The sequence below is a fragment of the Sturnus vulgaris genome, chromosome 4, assembly GCF_052056855.1.
Source record: "Sturnus vulgaris isolate bStuVul1 chromosome 4, bStuVul1.hap1, whole genome shotgun sequence".
Lineage (NCBI taxonomy): Eukaryota > Metazoa > Chordata > Aves > Passeriformes > Sturnidae > Sturnus > Sturnus vulgaris.
Window position 1 is genome coordinate 3,526,074 of NC_142246.1, and position 17,631 is coordinate 3,543,704.

At 38.4% G+C, this 17,631-nt stretch overlaps 1 protein-coding gene across 2 annotated transcripts in view; it reads left to right on the forward strand.

Moving 5' to 3' along the window:
• Window positions 1-17,631, forward strand: part of CTNNA2 (catenin alpha 2) — a 463,208-nt gene that overhangs the window by 100,328 nt on the left and 345,249 nt on the right. For both annotated transcript variants that reach the window (XM_088162967.1, XM_014876189.2), the window contains exons 4-6: window positions 9,609-9,775; window positions 13,535-13,654; window positions 15,734-16,000. In XM_088162967.1, coding sequence (XP_088019093.1) covers window positions 9,609-9,775; window positions 13,535-13,654; window positions 15,734-16,000 — 554 coding nt within the window. The remainder of the gene's footprint in view (window positions 1-9,608; window positions 9,776-13,534; window positions 13,655-15,733; window positions 16,001-17,631) is intronic.

Here is a 17,631-nt window from a genome sequence, read left to right on the forward strand (position 1 = left end):
GCGGCTGTGGATGGTTTGCAGCCGTAGCCACTGGTAAGGATGCATTTCATAATTAGAAACTGTTTCGAGGTGAATTTTGCAAACTCTGGTGGCAGGGAGAAAAGCCAGCTCGTCCCTGGGGTCAGGCCGCCATGTGCCTGTGTGGACAGAGCGTTTGTTTTATCCTCACACACCACAGCGGCCATGGCAGGGCCTGGAAATGGCGGCAACCAGCGCAGACCCCACATGAGCTGGAAAATTTCCATCTGTTTCTAGAACTGCTCTGTGGGCTCCTGCCTTTCTGGTACGGGGCGCTGCCATCTTGTCTTGTTGTTCCTGGGGCCTGCAGTCGCCCTTTTGGAGGGGACAGGTGTGGCGCCATCTTCCCTGTGTCCCTCAGCCGGGCGCCATCTTACGAAGGGTAATTCCAACATTTTGGGTCCTTCTTTGTGTCCCTGAGGTTTGTGACATTGGGCAGTTTTGTATCTAGCAGTTATTTGCTGTTGTTTTTTTGCCTGTTGCTGCTCCGTTTGTTAGCGAACAGTTGCTTTTGCGCTTCCATCTACTCATAATCTTTCCTTACTGGTGGCAAGGGATTGGTTGGAATTAAGTGGAGGTGACTCATTTTGGAGCGTCCAGTTTTCTAAATGGTCTTAAACCGAGACACTGCCCCATCTCTGGAAGATTCAAGGCCAAGCTGGATGGGGCTTGGAGCAGCCTGGTCCAGTGGAAAGTCTCCCTGTCCATGGCAGGGGATGGAACAAGATGAGCTGTAAGGTCTCTTCCAACCCAAACCATTCCATCGTTCTGTAATTACATTTAATGAGAAGATACAAGCAGTCTTTGGAGCACTCAGTTTTATCTGGGAGTCTTCCTTGCCCCCCTGCTCAGTCCTCCTATTTGCTTACAGTATGTTTTGTTCTGTGTTCTTTATTTTTGACTGCATTTTCCATGGCAGTCATCCAGCTTCAAAAGTTGCATAAAAGCTTCTTTCTCCCATACAGATTAGGCTTTAATTTTGGATGTGGTTTCAGAAAGTGGTATTCGATGAGAGAAGTATTAAAAATGACAGCATGAAAATTTGAAATATACTTTCTAATATCTGAGTCCTAAAAGATGCTTAGTCAGTATATAAAAGGCTTTAATTTATTGCCTTTCCATTTACCATTTTGAACACGTGTTTTTCTGAAGTACATTTTTCACATACTACAAAGGCCAATAATACTTTACAGAGTGAGGGAATATAAAATGTTATAATCAAATAACAGGCACTGATTTCCTCTGAGAAGTGTCAAATTATAGCATTTTGATCTCCAGCTATCTTGTTCTCTCTGTTTTAATCCCTTTATCAGAGACAAATTCTTTTTAGACTTTAGATCTGTGAGATATTCCAACTGCTGTTTATATATGAACATGGGAAAAGGAGCCTGTTCTGTATAGCTGATGGAATTTAGAATTATTTTTATAGCTACTAAAAATAAAATTGTAGGCTCTCCACTGATTTTAATTTTGGATGTTTGCAAATTTCATTCAGCTGTAATTGTTCTAATTGACTGTGAGATCTGTGCTTTTTTTTCCTGCCTTTTTTTTTCAGTTTTTAACCTCTGTTCATGGTATGTGATTTCTACTGTATGTGATGAAATATGTATGTTTTTTCTTCAGAAAATATATAATCTCTACTTCCTTTCACCTGTTTGTTGTGGACTTTATGGTTTTAAATCGATCCTTATTTTATTTATTCAACATTGATCTGTTTGAACAGAGAATTTGGGTGGAACTTGGTCAAAAAAGGAGAGTCTGTGACCTTTGTGAAAAGCGAAAAGGGACAGGCAGCTCAGGAAAGCTACAGGGACATTTGGAGGTCGTGCAGGGAGAAAATGGCAAGGGCCAAAGCCCAGCTAGAACTGAAACCTGACTGCTGCCATAGAAAACCAATAAAAAAGGATTCCATAAATTCATTTGTGACAGGAGTAGAACAAATTTTGGGGGCGTCATTCTGTTCTCATCTCTGCCCTTCAGCTCAGAGTGCTGGGTACCTGAAGGACAACTCCTCTTACTGTTGGAGACTGAGGCAAAGAAGGAATTTAGTACCTCAACATTTCCCTCATCCTTTGTGACTGAGTTTTGCTCTGTGCCCAGTAAAGGATGGACATCGTGGAGTCATGGAATGGTTTGGGATGGAAGGAGCCCTAAAGCTCATCTAGTTCCAATGCTCTGCCACGGGCAGGGACACTTTCCACTGCTCAGAGCCATCTCCAGCCTTGATTCCCCTCAGCCTCCCTTCTGCCACGCCCAGGTATTTATAAAGGACAGTCCTAACACTCAACCATAGCTTTTTCTATTACCTATACAGGCTTAGACTAATTATCATTTCTTTCTGTTCTCATTACAAATCTGATGATAGTCATGTCTTGTTTATGAGCCTTTTCCTGTGCACAACAGCAATTTGCCCTTCTGGGTGTTGATGGAGGGCTATAGATTAGCTTTGTGTTTTGATCTCTGCACTGGAATGTAAATTCACACCATGAAGCTCATATCTCATTATCTCTCTGCACAGAAGCTCTTGCAGTTTTTAAACATTCAAGTAACAAGTATAGTTATATAAAGGAGCTCTTATATTAACACACAGGTGTCACTGCATGTATGTGAATTCTCATTGAAACTGGCAGTAAATTCTTAGGTTACTAAAATGTTGCCAAGTCAAAATTCAATGAAAAACTGCTGGTTTTTAGTCTTAGAAAATTAATTTTTAAGTATAATTCCCAGTTTTGGGAAGACAAACTTAATGTAAACTGATGCTTTGAGCATGATTTTAGAATCTTTGGTAAGTGTTTTAGGCAAGAAAATAACTGCATTGGATCTCAAATATAGGTTATCATAAACAATGTTTGCAGATTATGTCAACTAATAGAAGAAATGAAATCATTTTTTTTTAAGTGCTCTTGTACCTTTTATCTGTTTCTGGGTGTAAACCTGCAGGTGCTCTCTCTGTATCTTATGTTGTCTTCCTTTTCATCTTTTTCTTACTGTAAGTCTGTGCCATAGATTTTCTCTGTGCTGATGACTCTCCCATGTTTGCTTTTCTTCTTTCTTATGCTCTCTCATACTGGAGTATCTTTCTAAATTTTTGTATTTCAATTTTTCCTGTTGCTTTTCTCTCTTGGCTGCAAATCCCTCAATTGTTCAACATTAATATGCCTGCTCTCTTAGTCCCAGCTGGGGCTGTGGGAAGGTTTTTTTTTTAACTTTTTGCCATGTTTGTTCCCCAGATTAAGCAGTGCCCCCTGCTTCTCTTACTGCTTCTGTCAAGACACTCAGGTAGGATCTAAGTGTAAGGAAAAGCATAAGTTAGCAGGAATACAAGAGTGACCCTCAAAACAAATAGAGAACTGATAATCCACCAGACAGATCAATCTCACAGTGAATCCTTCCCCCTCCTCACAGTGCCTCCCATGTGCTGACAGCAGCAACTTGCTGCTCCTTCTTTTCACGGATCACTGGGATTGTTTGATAAATTTTGTTATGAAAACGCATCTTGCTGGAAAATATCAACCCTTTGAACTGAAGCTTATCTCAAAAAATATCAATTTCAAATAAACTCTTTATTGGATATATTTTTTTAATGTGATAATAGAGAGTGATGGAACTGATTCTAATTTTGATTTTGAACTTAGTTCATGGTGCCTTGGGCACAGATAGAATCTACCCTCGAACTTGCTTTCCTGTACAGCATTTGTGAGCCTCTTCAAGCCCCAGAATGAAAATAATATCCAGAATGATGGAATCTCTGTGCCTGATGCTGAATATCACAATTGTTTTCTTGGAGTGCTTCCTTTTCCATGAATTTTTTGGGTGCTTTTCAAATGCTGTTCCCTTCTATACCTGATACGTTAAATTTATTAATGACGGTTCTATTTAATAAATTGTTATGCAGAAACCCATTAAATTATTAAATTCAAGGTGTTAATCACTAGGACTTAGAGATTTTTCTTTGTCAGTTCCACTCATTTTAGTAGTTTTTTACAATAATAATTTTAATAAATGTACCATACACAATTCACCAGAAAGACAGCAACTTTTCCTGACATTTTCCACTGGAGTTTCTTGTTTAGGTGATGAACCATTCTACTGATTTTGAATTTGCGTCTTGATGCAACTCTGCAGCATTTGGATAAAGAAGAAAATACTTATTTTAATTAGAGATTACAACTTTTTAGTATAAACATAGAAGTTGTGGAAAAATTGGTAGCTGAACTACTTGCTGATAGGACAAGGGAGAAGTGCTTTCAACATGGAGTAGATGTAGATGGGATATTGGGAAGAAATCGTCCCCTGTGAGGGTGCTGAGTCCTGGCACAGGATGCCCAGAGGATCTTTGGCTGCCCCTGGATCCTTGGAAGTGTCCAAGACAGGTTGGATGGGCTAGGGGAAGGTGTCCCTGCACATGGCAGGGTTGGGACAAGATGAGCTTTATGGTCCCTTCCATCCCAGACCTTTCTGTGATCCCATGTTTCTGTCAAACACTGTAGTTCAGCAGCGTGACTTTTGCCAGGATATAAATAAATCCACATTGTAATTGTGTCGAGCTTGAGTTTTGAAATTTGCCTCTGTATTTATTGATATCTCAAGAGGCCCAATGTGTTTTCATGTTCCCAAGCACAGTGCTGAGCATCTAAAATCTTCATGTTGATGTTCACTGAACTCTCCAGTTCAGTGAAGGCAGATCAGTTTGGTGTGTCCCTGAAGGGTGTTAATCCATGGAGTAACTGAGTTGGAGACAAAGACGGATTAGAGAAGTTAATGTATCCTCACATCCCAAACAATTTCATTTTGAATTGAAATTTAATTGTGTTTTGTTGTACTTAAGTGTATCAGTGATGTTCCAAATGCACTGTTAATCTGACTATTAATTAGAAAAGTTATTTCTAAAACATAACATTCATGGATAAATTCTCTTAAATTGTCATAGGTATTGTATAAATATCTTAAAAGTTCTATATTCTTGCTATTTTCTGTCCCTCAGGAAAGAAGTAGGTTGGGTTAATTAAAATTACATATTTTATTGTATATGACATGAATGATGTGGTATGTTCTTGGATCTAAGAGAGAACATTGAATCTAAAATACCTACTAGATTTAAGGATATCCATTGTGCTGTAAAATGCAGAGTGATTCATCGTCCATCGCTCTATCTAAATGTCAAATGTAAAGTGAGTCAAATGTAAGTGAACGTGGATTGTCTGTACAATCAGTTCTGGAAAGACACAGCTCCAGGAGCTGAAATATGACAGGAAGAGATCAGGCTTGATCAGAGATGGCCTTTTCTGGCCTTGAAATCCATTAAAACAATGAGAACAGTGGTCATTCTCCCACAGATGGAGAACAAAGTCCCAGCTGCCAGTGGAAGAGGACATGAGTTTAGAAGACACAGTAGTAAAGATTTAGAAAAAAGGTATTAAGGAAAGGGAAGACTAAACAGCCATTTGTGTGAAGTTTTTAGAATGCTGAATAGAATTTTTAGTGCATATTTTAATGCATATTTTAGAATTCTGAATATGATTTTAATGCATATTTTAATGCATATATTAATAAAGATTTATATTTAGTAAGTATGCAGAATGAAAATGCTCTACAGATTACTTCCCACATTGTGATAATGTCAAACAAAGGTTAATACTGAAATGAACATGTTCAGTTATAGAGACTGGATTTTAAAGAACTGTAAACAAAAGACTGTTTTAAGAGATGTGGTAGATAATCAGTGGACAAATAAGGTAGGAGAATATAGACAGTGAGAAACCAACCATCCAAGACCAGATTAAGGAGTGATCCTACTCTATTTGGTGAATTTCTAGACTAATCCAAGGGGGATGAAAGTGCAGATCTTTGCATCCTGAAGGGTTTGCTTTTGTTTCTTAACAAGACAACATCCATGATGAAAGGATTAAAAACCTGCTTATATAATTTAAATATACTATATTAACAGTTGTGGGTTGTTTAAAGCTACCATATTTAGTCTTTTATAAGGAATCTGCAACTCAGTTTGGGTCTATATATTATAATTTTGGATAGCTTCGTAACAGTGCTTTTGCTCTAATTATGAGGAGAGCACTCTAAAATACTTCCATTATGTCATGGATCAGTTGTTCTGTCTTTTTAATCTTGGGCATGTAGAACAAAAGGAAAAATCTGAAAGAAATGGATTAATTGGACTGTAGCTTTATTAATTTCTTCCATTTGAGACCTGTTCAGGAGTGGTGCATGCAATCAATTTGTCATTGTTCTGGTAATTATATCCAGGTGTTTGGTGTATTGTCAGCATTCCCTACTGATCACAGCTGTTCTCTAGATTGCTGCTCTGTGCCCATCTTCTATCTCTTAATAAACACTTCAAGGCTTTGGAAAAAATGACATTTCTTCTGTCCATTAACCATTGAAATCCTAGGTTCAATCCTTTCCTTACAGGTCGATGTTTTACATTAAGTCTGCTCATGAAATTCCAGTAGCCCTTTTTTGGTGACCCTTGCAATCATCTGTTTATAGATTTTTGCACTTATTAAGCTCTGAGGACACGAGGGATTGTTGGGTGTCCTGTCCTGTGGCCAGGAGCTGGACTCAGTGATCCCTACAGTTCCAACCCAGGATATTCTGGGATTCCATGGGTATTTCTCATAGCTGCAAATGGTCCTAGAAACCTGCAGTTCTTATCATTTGTACTCCAGAAGCAGAATTGTTTCGTGGGACTGCTGTAATGATTATAGAAATGGATATTGTGTGCAATTAGAAGTGACTGAAGTACGGCCTTTAATCTGTCAGGACTCCTCACAAAAATGCACAAAGCCAAGAAAGGAGCAATAGGGATAAGAGTCGAAGAAGAACACAGTGAAAGTGAAGGACAAATGGGGCATGAGAAGAAATGGATTTAAATTATCTACAAATGCAGGCAGTATGGCATTAAAGTGACTCTAATGGAAAGAACCTGTCAGATTCTGGAGTTCATTTTGGAGTGGGTTTCCCACTTCTCATAGGATTAATTGGGGTTAAATGTCTGAGCTGTTTCTAAGATGGAAGCTTGATAAGTTTATGAGTGTAGCTATTATCATATTAAGATTATTATTAATTATATTATCACTCGACTGACTGCAGTGGCAAGGAAACAGACCTGATGACTTCAGATGTCTCTGTTTCTTGTGTTGACTCAATTTTCACTGAAAATAATTTAATATAGATTACAGAACAACTTGAAATGAATTTGGAAAGAAATTAATAACTAAATGTAGGGTTGACTTTTTCCAGATAAAAAGGTTTCTCTAAAAAAATAATTGGGCTAGCTGAAGCTCCACTGTTACCTTTAGCCTAAGAGTAATTTGATATCAGTGCTGTAAAAGGATTAAAATATGTTAATTGGCACTGAGACAGACGAGCCTTCTTCCCCATAACTGTTAATTTCTTTGGTTATTAGATTCTAAATTATGAACTACTAGATCTTGTTAAGTTTTAAACAACCTGCTGTGAACTTTTATACTCATACTTTTTTTTTTGTTTGCTTATTTGATTATGTCTATTTAATAATTTTATTTTAATTATTTTGGAGATTTATTTCACCTAATGTGAGATTTCTAAGGTTAGATATCTAATCCAGACTCTTTCAGTCGTTTTTTGGTCTTGTTTGTTTTTCTTTCCTTTTGACCCTCGCTGTATTTTTCCTCTGCCCTTGACTGTTGATTTTCAAATCTTTTTGCTAGGGACATCTCCTCAGATGTTAAGTCTAAGAAGATGATTTTCCTTCTTGCTTTCTTGGTGCCACTGGCCAATTACCAAATATTATTTATTTCTTTCATAGTCCAATATAAATATTTATCTGAAGCTACAACACTGCTAATTTGTCAGAAGACAGTAAAATCTCTTTAGCACCAAATTGGAAATGAAACAATTTGCAGGCATCTGATTCCAAAATCCAAAGCTTGCTTTGGCTGCCATTTCAGCTTGGATTTCTCTAAAATGCAGCACTTTCACTCTAAAAGAATTTTGCTGCTGGATGCTTGTGATCACTTCCATCTCATCTGAATCCTACTTAGATCTTAAATAAGGGAAAGTCTTGCTGGAATTTCCTGTGGTTGTTTGTGTTCCCTTGGGTTCAATCAGCTCAATATCCTCCAAGAGTGCATTTTGGAGCAAACTCTCTACACAAAGCTGGGATTGTTGGTTTCCCTCCATAAATAATTGAAGGGAAGATGATGCCTTACAATGTTACACTGGTTAGATGAAGCCAGTCCTGCACTGGGATCTAATTCCCAGTTAGGAAACTCACATCTAACCCTTGCTCACATGCTGAGCTCTCAGCTGTTCTGTGGTTGCTCTCAGTATCTCTTTTTACATGAAATATTTGAGTAATTGACTCCTAATAATAATAATAATACTAAAGAAGTTTCATTCTCGGTTATTTGCACATTCTCAGGCAAAAGTTGTGGATAAATTGTTCGAACAACTGTTTGAATTAAAGTATATGTTAGAAAAATCTTTCTAGCAGCATCAGAATTCATTGCTCCTAGTTTCAGTGATTTTTGGCACACAGGTAAAATGCATGGGAAGGTAGGGACACCATAACTGTGGTCCTCCTCCAGAAACCTTGTTTTCTCTTTTACCTTGAATTTCAGCTCTGTGATACTGAGCAATATAGCATTTAAGTATGTTTAGAAATTTGGTTTGTTCTCTTTTTATCTAGCAATGATTGTTTGTTAATTGTCTCCTAAGAAATTTGTAGAGTTTTGCCAGCCTTATGGAAAGCTAAGAGGAGTGTGTAGCCTTAGAAATGAGCCACTTGAATTGTATTTTGAAATTGCATATTATCAGCTTATCATCCAAGATACACTGCTTGCAAATTATAATTTGAACATGCAGTCCTAATGGTAAATATAATAAGGAAAGGAGTTCTGATGGGAATTGATCACTGTGCCCATCTTAAATCTCTCCCCAACTATTTCCATTGTCTTATGGGAAGTTTTGCCATCTGGGATTTTTTTTTTTAATGTTGTTGTAATGGCCTTATAAGCAATGTAAATATGCTTTGATTTCACATTAGAAGTACTTTCTTTTTGAGATTCTCCACTGGAGACAAATAGGATTTTAATATAAAATCTGTGAATCACAGCCAGGCTGGGAGCAGTGGGGTTGTTCAGTCTGGAGAAGAGAAGGCTCCAGGGAGACCTTCCAGTGCTTAAAGGGGCTCCGGAAGTGCTGGAGAGGGACTTGGGACAAGGCATGGAGTGACAGGACCAGGGGAATGGCTTCAAACTGCCAGGGTGCAAGGTTAGGTGAGAGATTGGGAAGGAATTGTTCCCTTTGAGGGTGGAGAGGCCCTGGCACAGGGTGCCCAGAGAAGCTGTGGCTGCCCCTGGATCCCTGGAAGTGTCCAAGGCCAGGCTGGATGGGGCTTGGATTGCCCTGGGACAATGGAAGGTGTCCCTGGGGTTGAACTAGGTGGGCTTTAAGTCCCCTTCCAACCCAAGCGTGTTGTAGTTCTCTGATTTTTTTTTCCCCAACAGTACTTAGTGAGCTATTTATACCTTCTGGAAGACAAACCCCACGAGGCTGAAGGCTAACCTGAGCAATGTCTGTGTCCCTCCCAGGAGAAACGATGCGCATCGCCTCGTCGGAGTTCGCGGACGACCCCTGCTCGTCGGTGAAGAGGGGCACCATGGTGCGCGCCGCCCGCGCCCTGCTCTCGGCCGTCACACGCCTGCTCATCCTGGCTGACATGGCTGATGTCATGAGGCTCCTCTCACACCTCAAAATCGTAGGTGTTTCTCACCTTCTCTCTTGGGTTTGTGTGCTTTGAGCGTGGAAAAACGGGATGAATCGGTTAGGAAGGGAACTGTCCGCATTCCTTACGCTCCACTTGGTTCTCTTAAAGTGCTGAGCAGAGGCAGGAGTTAACACATTTCTGCATTTGTCTCATTCGTTTTCTAATTCTGCAGAAATTAATATTTGAACTCTTAAAGCAGAATTGGTGAGGTGTCTTCAGTGACCAGACTAATAAACAGCTCTCTGACCTGAAGCATTTGCTCCCCTCACTTCTTATCCCAGTTACTTTCCCTGGATTTTTGTTTCCTTGCACAGTTTAGGTACTATAATTGTCTGCTCTTCTTTTTTTTCTCCTTGTGACTTCTAAATATATCTTAAAAATCGAATGCTTAATTTGGAGAGATCCAAATCAAAGATGTGTCTAATTAAGGAATAAAGAGGAATTAAAGATTACCAGATAGTTTGGACAGATTTATATTCACTTTTGACTGCCACCATTCCCATTTTTATACAGGAGTATTAAAAAGATTTTCAGTTGAAACTAGGAAATGTATTTTTCCACCCTCACTAGTTGTTGCACTGCTACATTTTTATTGCTGAAAGAAATCATCAAAAACCTCTGAAACAAAACAAAATTGTGCAGAAAATCACATACAGAATATTTAAAGCCTGCAGAGGGCATGTGTCAGTTTAACAGAGGAGATGGAGAGTTGCTTCTTTTTAGCAACTGTTCCAAAAGTATTTCCTTTTTTTTCTCTCCTTGTAAAATTTTTTTTAATTTTTCTTTTTGACAGTGTAACTGTACAACAATCTCATGTTCTAGAAAAACAGTGAGAACCCTTCAATTTGCAAACTGTGCAGATAACCTGAATAGCTGGAAAACAGTTTTCATAAGGAAAGAAGCCGATTTTTCGGCACAGGTTCTAGTGAGCTCTGCTTTAATGAATAAAATGCTGCTCTCAGAATTGTCAGCACATGGCTCTGGTTACGTGCAGTGTAAGCAGTTTCTCTCTCCAATATGCTTTTAATTTTTTCCTCTCTATAATGCTCCATCTAACTGTAATTCAGATTGTCCTTTCCTAGCAAGGCCAACACTTGAATGTCATAAACAACTGTTTTTTCCTGAACATTATGATGAAAATTTGTATTCAAGCTCTTTCATAGGCAATGAGAAATTCTGTTCTCCCATCTGAGATTTCTTTTGCAGCAGAGTACTCTGTTATGTAAAATATAAATGTCCAATGCTGGTTTGTAAGTGGGTGTATTTACTTACACAATCTTCACCTTAGATTTGCAAGGGCCGTGTCTGGCAGTGTGGTTAGTAATCTCTGCATTTATCTAATGGTATTGCAAATGCTGTTTCAGAAGTCAGAGATCTCTGGTTGTTTTCAGCAAAATTCAACATAAAGACCTTAACTGTGACTTTTCATGTTAAAAAGGGTAATTTATTTTTGAGAATTAAACATGTAAATATCCTTACTTTACCGCTTTACAATGCTAACTGCTTTTAGACAAATGGGTTTACTAGGGGGGAAAGTGGTTATACTATACAAAATTGATGAAGGCACAGCTCTTCTATTGACTTAAAGGTAACCTTCAAAGACTTGTGTAAGTTACCCATAAAATTAATGAACTAAAATAATTCTACATGTCAGGGTAATGAAGTCTGATTTATGCTGAATTGTGCTGTAATCAGTTTTCTCTGAAAGCATGTCAAAGGCTTCCCAGGAAATGGTGCATTTTAATTAGTGTTTTAGAGGGAATATATGCAGGTGCTTTCTGGAAGGACTCTTGGTCATTGCATTCAGGTTATCTTTTGCACTGCTAAAATTAGAAATAATGGTTACTGCAGAAGTTTCTGTAACACATTAAAACCCCATATACCATTATAGTATGTGGTCATGCACGCAGAGAATTATAGATCTATTGTAATTTACTCCAGGCTAGTTAATCATAGGAACAGATCAGTTGAGTGTTTTCTCAAGGATGGAGAACTCACTCCATTATGAATTTGTAAAAAAGAAGTTGTAATCATAAAAACATCATTAAAAAGGAGCTCGTGCTCCTGTCCTTTCTAGTGTTTCTCGTAACTGATTTCTTCATTTTGGAATCTGTGGTCTTGGGCCTTGACTGACGTGATAGAGTACGATCATCTTCCTTTGAAATCTGATTATCAGAGTGGAATCTCTGACTAATTTTTCAGGAATTCTATTTAATATGGAGCAGGACTTAGAAAAATGCGTATCAGTTTGTCATGCCTGTGGTTGGCATTACAAGCATAATAAAGATGAAACTTTCAGGTATTTTAATGTAAATGTTTCTGGATAGAAAAGGAAAATGTGTGTATTTTGCAATAAGTTCTGCAAAAGCAAATTATTTAATACACTGATGCTTTTGCAATTTGTGTTAATGGTAAGGCAATCAGTTCATTTTTTAAAAACTCTGTTTTCCTTAAGAATAAAAGAAGAGCTAACTGGGATTCTGAATAAGCTTGTAGCTTGTAAATTGGCAGAACTTGGTTTATAATTTCCAAGGTAACAGCTATGAATTTATGTTCCTGAATTATGCATTTTCCAATAGAAATGTATGAGTTTGCTACTCTACTGCCCTGTAATTTGTAAATCTGCAGTAAGTAGGTAAAAGCTCAAAATGAAAATATACTCTGTCAGTGGTAGGAAAACACAGAGCAACTCGAGCAATAAAAAGACAGGTTCTGCACATAATTGTGCCTTTCTAAACTATTAGACACCAGCTACTGCTGAACTGATTGATTCCCAGCAGTGCCTGGAGAGCTCCAAACCTCTGCTCGTGCACAGGAGCTTTTCCCCATCCCAAAAAGCCCTTGCCTTTTGAGGAGAATATTTGTTATGCATGTTCTTAGGAACTGCAGCTTTTAGCTGAACAATAGGTTTTAGCAAGAAGGATCTGTAGCATCTTCTCAGTTCTCAATGTTTTTGCTTGGAATTGCATTTTTATCTTGTGAGCAAGAGAAGTACAACTTCGAATTCCTATTTAGTCACAGTAATGTTTCCTTTATTTATTGCATGAAAAGAGCATTTTATCCTTTCAGATAGTTTTTCTTGCTTTGCATTAGATAAAGGTTCACAATACATTTGGTGGATCAACCTGTTGGTATCACAGGGGTTTTGTATCTGTCTGGTAGCTGCAGTATCACTGGATAAGTGCAGGTGTGGTTTTTTTGGGTACATTCTTTTCTCAGTGTTAAATAACTAAAAGAAAGCTGAGAGCTGAGAAAAGAAATAATATGAATATTCTGTGTTGAATTTGCTTCACAAAGATAGAGTGTTTTGGATTTATCAGGGTTAAATTAAGCCTTAATGGTAAATTTGAATTTCCTTTGTAAATATTTCTTATCCAGAAGTGATAGCATGACTTTTTTTTCTTATAAAGCTGGTACCACACGTTATAAACATACTCATGTATTTTGTTTTAAACCCCTCAGATACTAAGTATTTCATCTGATAACTGTAAGCAGGGAAATTAATACAGTGACATCTTTGACATTAGTTTTACATGATCCCAAAGCATAGTAAGTGGACAGTAATGCAGAGTGACAGCTGCTCTATTAAAAACTTAATTGAAGTTCATGGGACTCTCATAAAGCTTCTGTACAATGATGGATGTGAAACCTAAATTGGGTCCATGTAAGACAGAGTATTGGGTGGAATAGTCACAGGCTTTGTCAAAGAGGGGATTAAAATGCTGACAGAGCTGATTTATTGTGTTGTAGGTAGAGGAGGCACTAGAAGCTGTGAAAAATGCAACGAATGAGCAAGATTTAGCCAATCGCTTTAAGGAATTTGGGAAGGAAATGGTAAAACTGAACTATGTGGCTGCGAGGCGGCAGCAGGTGAGTACAGGAGTGGTTGGAAAAATCCATCTTCATTCTAAAGTTCTTGTGTTTCATGTCCAAGTCTGATTTAAAATGTGCAACGGACCATTAATTGCTATGTTATGGCCTATAATTTAATCACACTGATTATTTTTGAATGTGATGACGTTTTTCAGAAGTGCCATTTCTTTAAGAGTACCTTCCAAGAGGCTTCAATTAATAACAGATTGAAGGGTGAAAAGGGAAGTGATTCAGGAGGTTAAAGATAGTTTTAATTTGATGATTATTCCCATTTAATTCTAACCTATGCAGATTTCAGGTCACTCTGACAGCTGGTAAAGCATAAGCTCTTTGCTAGTTCAGTATAACTTAAATTCAGGAGGAACAGAAATCTACTTCGTGTTTAAAACCATTATTAATAATTTTCAGATTTTTTATTTGAAAAAAATATTCATGTATTAATTTATTCATTACTAAGGCAGCTGAAAAAGAGACCAGAAAGTCACAATAACATTTATTCAAGGCCAGTCATTGTACAGCTTTGCAATAAAGGTAACTTTCCCCTGAACCCTGTTCTTTTCAAGACACTGTAGAGTTGTATAAGGTCTCTCCAACTTCTGTTATATTTGAATACCACCAATAATTCAAGGATCTTTGTACTTCATTGCACTGGATTTGGAAAGCTGGCTTTCCATATTCATCCACCTGTTTCCCTTAGTTTTTGAATTACAGCAATGACAGTTTCCTTCTGAATAATGATTGTGGGGCTTTTTTATGAAAAAGAGCATTTTCAGAGTTATGCTGGAATTGAATCATGGAATATCTCAAGTTGGAAGAGACCTGTAAGAATTATCAAGCTCATCTCCCTTCTTCTTGCAGGACTACAGGAAAGCAAACTATCTGACTAAGGCAAATAAATGCAAAATGCAGAATCTAATCACTATATGGAGAGTGCTCTTCTGTACATTCAGACACTTCCCCTGTGGAAATAGAGCTTCAAATATGGGAAAAAGAGAGAAATGGGAAAGTTAACGAATGTTTGTATCTCTTAAGTTCTCATTGAATATACAAGAATATGGCAAAAAATTCTCTCTGAAGACTGTTATTTGTCAGCCATGTGTGATTGAAATCAATCAGTGAGTAGAACCTTTGAAGCCAGAATATCTGGGTCCTTTTTCAATGTTGACAATAGATTCCATGTGTAAACATAAATAAACAATTCAGCTCTCTTGACTGGTTTGTTCACAGTTTTAAAATAGAAGTAATAATGTTTTGCTATTCCTTATGAATATTGTTAGGGCTGTCTTAATGTTTGTAAGGCTTCCAAGGACAGGATGATATACACTATAACTAAAAAAAAATCATGGGTTAAATAACAATAATACATAATTCTGATAACATATTGTGCAATATCTGATTCTTGTTGTCAGGGGAAACAAAAGAAAGTATCTGCCATGATACTGTAAATATGCAAACTCTAAATGATCTGAGGAATAGAGTGATATATGAAGGGAAGCAAAACAGAAATAGTGAGAGGCGTATTTAGTAGGTCTTTAAGAACTAAAACCATATGGTGTTAGGTCATAGGTTGGACTGGATGATCTCAAAGTTGGATGATTTTCCAACCTAGTTAATTCTTTGATTCTGTGATATTCATCTATGTAATACTTCTGTTTGGATTTTTTAAAAGTCTACCTTATGATAATTTTATAAAGGACATGGGTGTAGTCATTAGAAAAATAAGGTGCTTGCTGTAACAGGAGTGTTGCACTTGTGTTGCCATTATGGAATCAGCAGAAGGAATCCAGTTGTTTGGAATGTGTAATTTTGAATGCTTTATGTACATTTTTTATGTTTTTGCAGAAGAGAAGTGACTCTTTGGTAAGATATTGCTGGTAGAATGTAACAGCTGTAGTGACACAGAAAGACTCGACTTCCTTGGGCAGTTGGGGAATCCTTTCAGTGATCTGTGGCGGGTTCTGCCACGGATTCCATCTCTGCCAAACTGCGCGGCGCTCGTGCCTGGATGCTCAAGGCAATGCATTCTAACACTCACCCTTTGGTTCCCAGCTCTGAAAGCTGTGTGTTTTCACCCAGGAGCTGAAGGATCCTCACTGCAGGGACGAGATGGCCGCGGCGCGAGGGGCTCTGAAGAAGAACGCCACCATGCTGTACACGGCCTCGCAGGCCTTCCTGCGCCACCCCGACGTGGCAGCCACGAGGGCCAACAGGGACTACGTCTTCAAGCAAGTGCAGGAAGCCATTGCTGGCATCTCCAATGCTGCCCAGGCCACCTCGCCCACCGATGAGAACAAGGGCCACACTGGCATAGGAGAGCTCGCTGCTGCTTTGAATGAGTTTGATGTGAGTATCAGCAGGGCGTGGAAAATGAGGTGTTTCTCCACGCAGTCTACAGAGCTTTTAACTAAATTGTTCTTGTACAGGGCTCAAATTCCCCTTTTCATTCACATCCATTTCCTCAGACTGCAGAAGCAAAGGGCAGACATTGATTTGTGTTGGTTTTAGTGAGGAATAGTTATTTGCTGCTAATGGACTGGAATGACAAGGAGTTATTTGTGCTCAGATGCAGTGGCTGGGATAGTGAGAAAAATAAGTTCTTGTTATCCTTAGGATCCTTGACAAATCCCACTACATGGTTCTAGAAAATGCAAAGTCTGATTAATCTGGCAGTTTAGTTATGTGACCAAGATCTGGGCTTGCTTGAGTGCTAAAATCATGTCTGTCTAGCAAGTCAGGAAAACAAGACAAAAAAATGAAGATGGTGATGGAGTTCAGTGTCCTGGAAACATTAACATTCAACATGAATCATGAATTATGTTAATCAAACACATGGAAAAAGCATCTTCCAAGCAGAGTTGATAGCAGTCAGTTCAGCCGTGAGCAAAGTTGTGCAGCCTCTGTTCCAGCAATAGATACAGTTTTGCTTAAGCAACTTTCCTGACAGCTAATTTTTAGCTGTTAATTTCATTAGCAGTCCTGTCTGATGATTTCTCCTTGTCTCACATGTGAGGATTGTTCTTCAGGCAGTGAACAAAAAGGTTATTGGGGACAGTCTCTGACAATATTTTTGTCTTTCATTTTGACTTAAGGCAAAGATTTGTTGAAGTTATTATTGGGGAATGGTGTCCTTTTCACTTTGATTAAGACACAAGGTTGCAATCCCAGCATCTGTCACATGCAATCAGGAGCTGCTCAGTCCTACTGCATTTAGGGCTGGAGGAGGAGGTGTAGTGCAGGTGGTTCCTCTCCCTGCACGTTGGCCTGGGCTTGTCTCCACCATCTATTCTTATATCTGTGTTTTTTCCTGCACAATTCCTGTGGGTTAAGATTTGAAGAATTCCTCAGGGTCTTCAAGGCCCTCTCACCTTGCAGCTCCCTGGTTGGTAAGATCCTGGGAATAACATCCCTGAGTGGTCTGATGGTGCTCTGGCTTTTGTGTGTGACTTTGCACGTTATGGACAGCAAAGGTTTGACAAACAGGGCCAGAAAACACGTGACATCAGTCCCAAACTGATGATGCTGCTGCTGCCTTCTGGAAAAAAGGCTGCTGTTCAATGCAAAGAGAGTCGTTGTGCTTAGTCAAAATAAATGTAGTGAAGACTGTGCGAGACATCAGATATTGTCCCCTGCCTCTATGAGAATATTCATCCTTTTTCTCCTCAGGTAAAGTCTTTTCCACTTTCTGTGATGTTGCAGGAGCCATGCACGTGTGTGGGAGATGTGTAGCCATAGTAGTGTGCTCTGTTCATAATTACATGTGGAAAAACAGCCTTTTTGGGGAATTTTCTCTTTCTCATTTTAGGAAACTAAATGAAAACTTTGACTTACGATGATGCAGAGACTGAAAAAAAATTGTATTATTAATTTTCTAACTCACTGCTTAGCTGTTGAATGAGATTTATTCACACCTAATTTTGCAACAAAGATGACATTCCCTAACCTTCAGGGAAAGTCAAAATTTATAGCTGGTGATG